Source organism: Echinococcus granulosus, assembly GCF_000524195.1.
Source record: "Echinococcus granulosus chromosome Unknown EG_S00038, whole genome shotgun sequence".
NCBI classification, from domain to species: Eukaryota; Metazoa; Platyhelminthes; class Cestoda; order Cyclophyllidea; family Taeniidae; genus Echinococcus; species Echinococcus granulosus.
The window spans coordinates 188108-191379 of NW_020170418.1; the positions used below are offsets into that span (position 1 = coordinate 188108).

The 3272-nt window shown below is 41.1% G+C and overlaps 1 protein-coding gene across 1 annotated transcript; it reads right to left on the reverse strand. All coding sequences in view use genetic code 11, as the record gives it.

Annotated features, from left to right (window-relative positions):
• Positions 1-2045, reverse strand: EGR_05292 (hypothetical protein; the record flags this gene model as incomplete). The annotated part of the gene is made up of 2 exons (XM_024494541.1): positions 1-153; positions 1959-2045. The coding sequence occupies 2 exons, from the start codon at positions 2043-2045 to the stop codon at positions 1-3; spliced, it is 240 nt and encodes a 79-aa protein (XP_024351012.1).
• Positions 2046-3272: the final 1227 nt, after the last annotated feature.

The following is a 3272-nucleotide window of genomic DNA, read 5'->3' on the forward strand; positions in this document are numbered from 1 at the left end:
TCAAGCCTGCGCTGCGCTTTGGGAGGCGCGACGCGCCCGCGCGCGCAGACGCCCCAACTGACGCACGCTCACGCGTGTGCCCAAGTGGGCTAGTTTGGCGCGCCCCATTGACGCATGCGTGCGCAGGCCCACCTGAGCCTCCCCCTCATTGGCCTGTGAGGCACGGATGCTTTATTTAACCCTGGGAAGTTTTCACCACGCAACTCTAAAGATAGCGCAAAGGAAACAAAACAGAAGATGGAATGAAGGAGAAGAAGAATAGTGATTAGACAGTCACGTTAGCAAAACTCCATTTTTAATTCACCCTACATCAAATTCTGTTTGCATTGCCACAGGTGGTAAACTCATTTTAAACGGGTATTTCGAAGGGACAATCGTTATACATGTAAAGGCTATTTATTAAAAAAATTACTATACGAGACAAAAATAATTGGCATTACCAGGTTCACTCTGAATCAAAGGAGTAGGACTGGGCAGTGAATAATTCTAAGAGGAATTTTAATTATTTTATTGTTTATTGGCCTGCCATCTTGGAGATGTTCATGTCCCGCTTAAATATGTCATTCATTTTTCAATATGATTTGTGGATTATTAGTAATAAGATGCTGTTAGTCGAGCTATCTTCTCCAACATTGTGGCACTGCGAATAGTTATTAAAGGGGAAAATTGTTGAAGGTGGGCCCTGTACTAACAAACACCGCAAACGGTGTACTATTAGAGAGGAATTCGGTAAGCCAAAAGCGAAACATCAGGTAAAAATGGGTGTAGTACATTTTTATCGGGCGGCTATTCCGTGTTAACGAATTTGTAAATCCCAGAGATGAGTTATCACCCTTCATAATTCTGTCTGGGTGCGTTCGTCTCCGGAGGCCATGCAGTGATAAAAAACCTTCATCAAGCTCTTATTAAAGCACACAGGAGCATAGAAGGAAAACTAGGTCTGCATATAATTCTCGTGGGATAACAGCAGTCACGCGTGCTAGAACAGGGAAGATGGTTACAAAGTAATGTACTAGCCAAAGTTTAGTTTCTATGAGGTAGGAAAATCCAGTATTACAGCTGTGAAAGGTCACACTTTATTTTGAGCATAATAGTCGTTATGTTAACTCCACCTTTGGACGTACGTGGCTCTGACTATGCCATCAACGCTCATAGATCCCCATTTCTTATGAGCTACTAAAGCAGCAGTCCCAATTTTACTGTAAAATGCTGCAGGGAAATCTTATAAGCTCCTATGCTGCACGAAATGCTTCAAATGGGGCGACATGTGACGTAGCTACTCAAATGCAACCCTAGTAAGAATGGCAATCCACCATAAAAACCGCAGTTATTTCAAAGCCATGCCTTTCAGAGGCAATCGCGAGCTCAAACACAATCACCTATTTTTCTGTCACCTCCGCCACTTATAAGGAATAAGAAATTGAAACAGGGCTATGGTTAGTAATTTCTTGCATGCTTTATCATAATAGTTCAAACGTAAATCAGTTGGCAAAGTTGTCAAGGCTACAACTTTTTTTTTAGTTTGCCAACTTTTTATAATTAAGTTCCACATTAAGCGCAACTCTAAGCGACCGCACACTAATTCCATTTTGAGTGACACAAAAATGGCTCTTTACCAACTTACAATCTAGCAAAAACCTAAAACTATTTGAGGCAAATAGCATATATTTTATCATTCCGATAGAATTTAAAAAGATTTCATGAGAGACGTGTGCTTTCTAAAGTGGTTCAAAGATTCAAAGTATATTTAAATCATTTCATACGGTGATACCTTGTTCATTCTACAAAATACGGATATCCTAAATGGTGACATTTTTATCTTGGTGCTAATTTTTGAATATCTCTTCCTCTCGCATGACATTTAGACTGCTAATACCGAAATGATTATGCTGTTGAACCAAGATGTTCCGCAATGTGGTCTGAGTAGCGCACCCGCATTGGATGCAGTAGAAGCCTACCGAAGGCGAATTGCTCTTGAGGAGACATTCGACTGTCGAGACATGATGTGTGCAGAATAGAGAGGGAAATCCACTCGAAAGAAGCATCCACTCTGCCTCCTGAAAAAGCCTCACCCAAGTAAACCTCACTTTCCCTAATAAAATAACAGCATTTGGGTTCCATAGTTACTCCGTTTAATAAAGTGGTCTCTAAACTGGGAATAAAATAACTACAGTTTATGGTGTATCATCAGTTGCGTAGGCAAAATAATTGCGCCTCGACAGGTTGGGCGCGTATGAGCAACAGCGGATTCCCCATCGATGAGCCAAGCGGCCTGTCATGTCAGTTCTTACCACATCTCAACAGGTCGCTTAAAAGCAATAGAATTCTCAATCTATGGAGGTGCTAACAATGGCAATCGCACGACCTATTTGATTTCACAGCTGTGTAGACCAAACGTGTCCATATACAGCGTGCTACAATGTCATCTCTAAAAACACAAATGAACATATTTATTCACATGATTGATAAGGTTACATTTTGTGAACATTCAGACGATACTGGAGGCTTCCTTAAGGAAATTCCCTTCTTTGACGCCTTTGTCATTGTATAGCTCGTGCCTTCATAGGAAAAATCACAGGTTCTTAATAAAAATAAATTTTCATAGAATAGGAGCAAGCAGTTTGGATTCTTTCCTTGTGCACATCATGTTCACATCCCATAAGCAACCCACAGGCTGATATAAATTGCACTGGAAGTCCAGGAAACAAATACCAAACGCATTCCCCTTAATATAAGTTTATTTTAAAGTTAGTTTTATAAAAATCGAATGATTTATGGACCTTGTGGGGATCAGCTTCCGTTGAATTAACGTAGAATGGGTTACGAAAATCTGGACTCCCAGCTTCCTGTTTAGTGGAAGATGTAACCAAAATGAAAGACCTCAGACGACATGTTAGAATAAACGCTTGAGATTTTTGCAACTGACTAAAGACCCTGCGAATTCCGAATGAGCATATAGGTGGTGTAGTATTTACGAGGGGAAGACGCCTTTTCAACGAACCGATTGAGTGGCTTTGGGTGGTACAAGCTACTGTTTGCGGTAGCCTCTAATCACCATAACCTTTTGAGTGAGTCTAACGAAGGCTCCGCCCTACATGCGACTTCAACCACCGTGCCTTGATTTCGTTCTCAGGCTCTCACACCTATGTACCTAGAGGAAGCTTTTATTACCTTTCTTAAGCCATAGTTGCCGCTCTTGCCTGGACCTTATCGGTCTTTAATAAATCTCCAACTTTTACAGCATATTCATTTGAAAGTCGTCGCTGAAATGA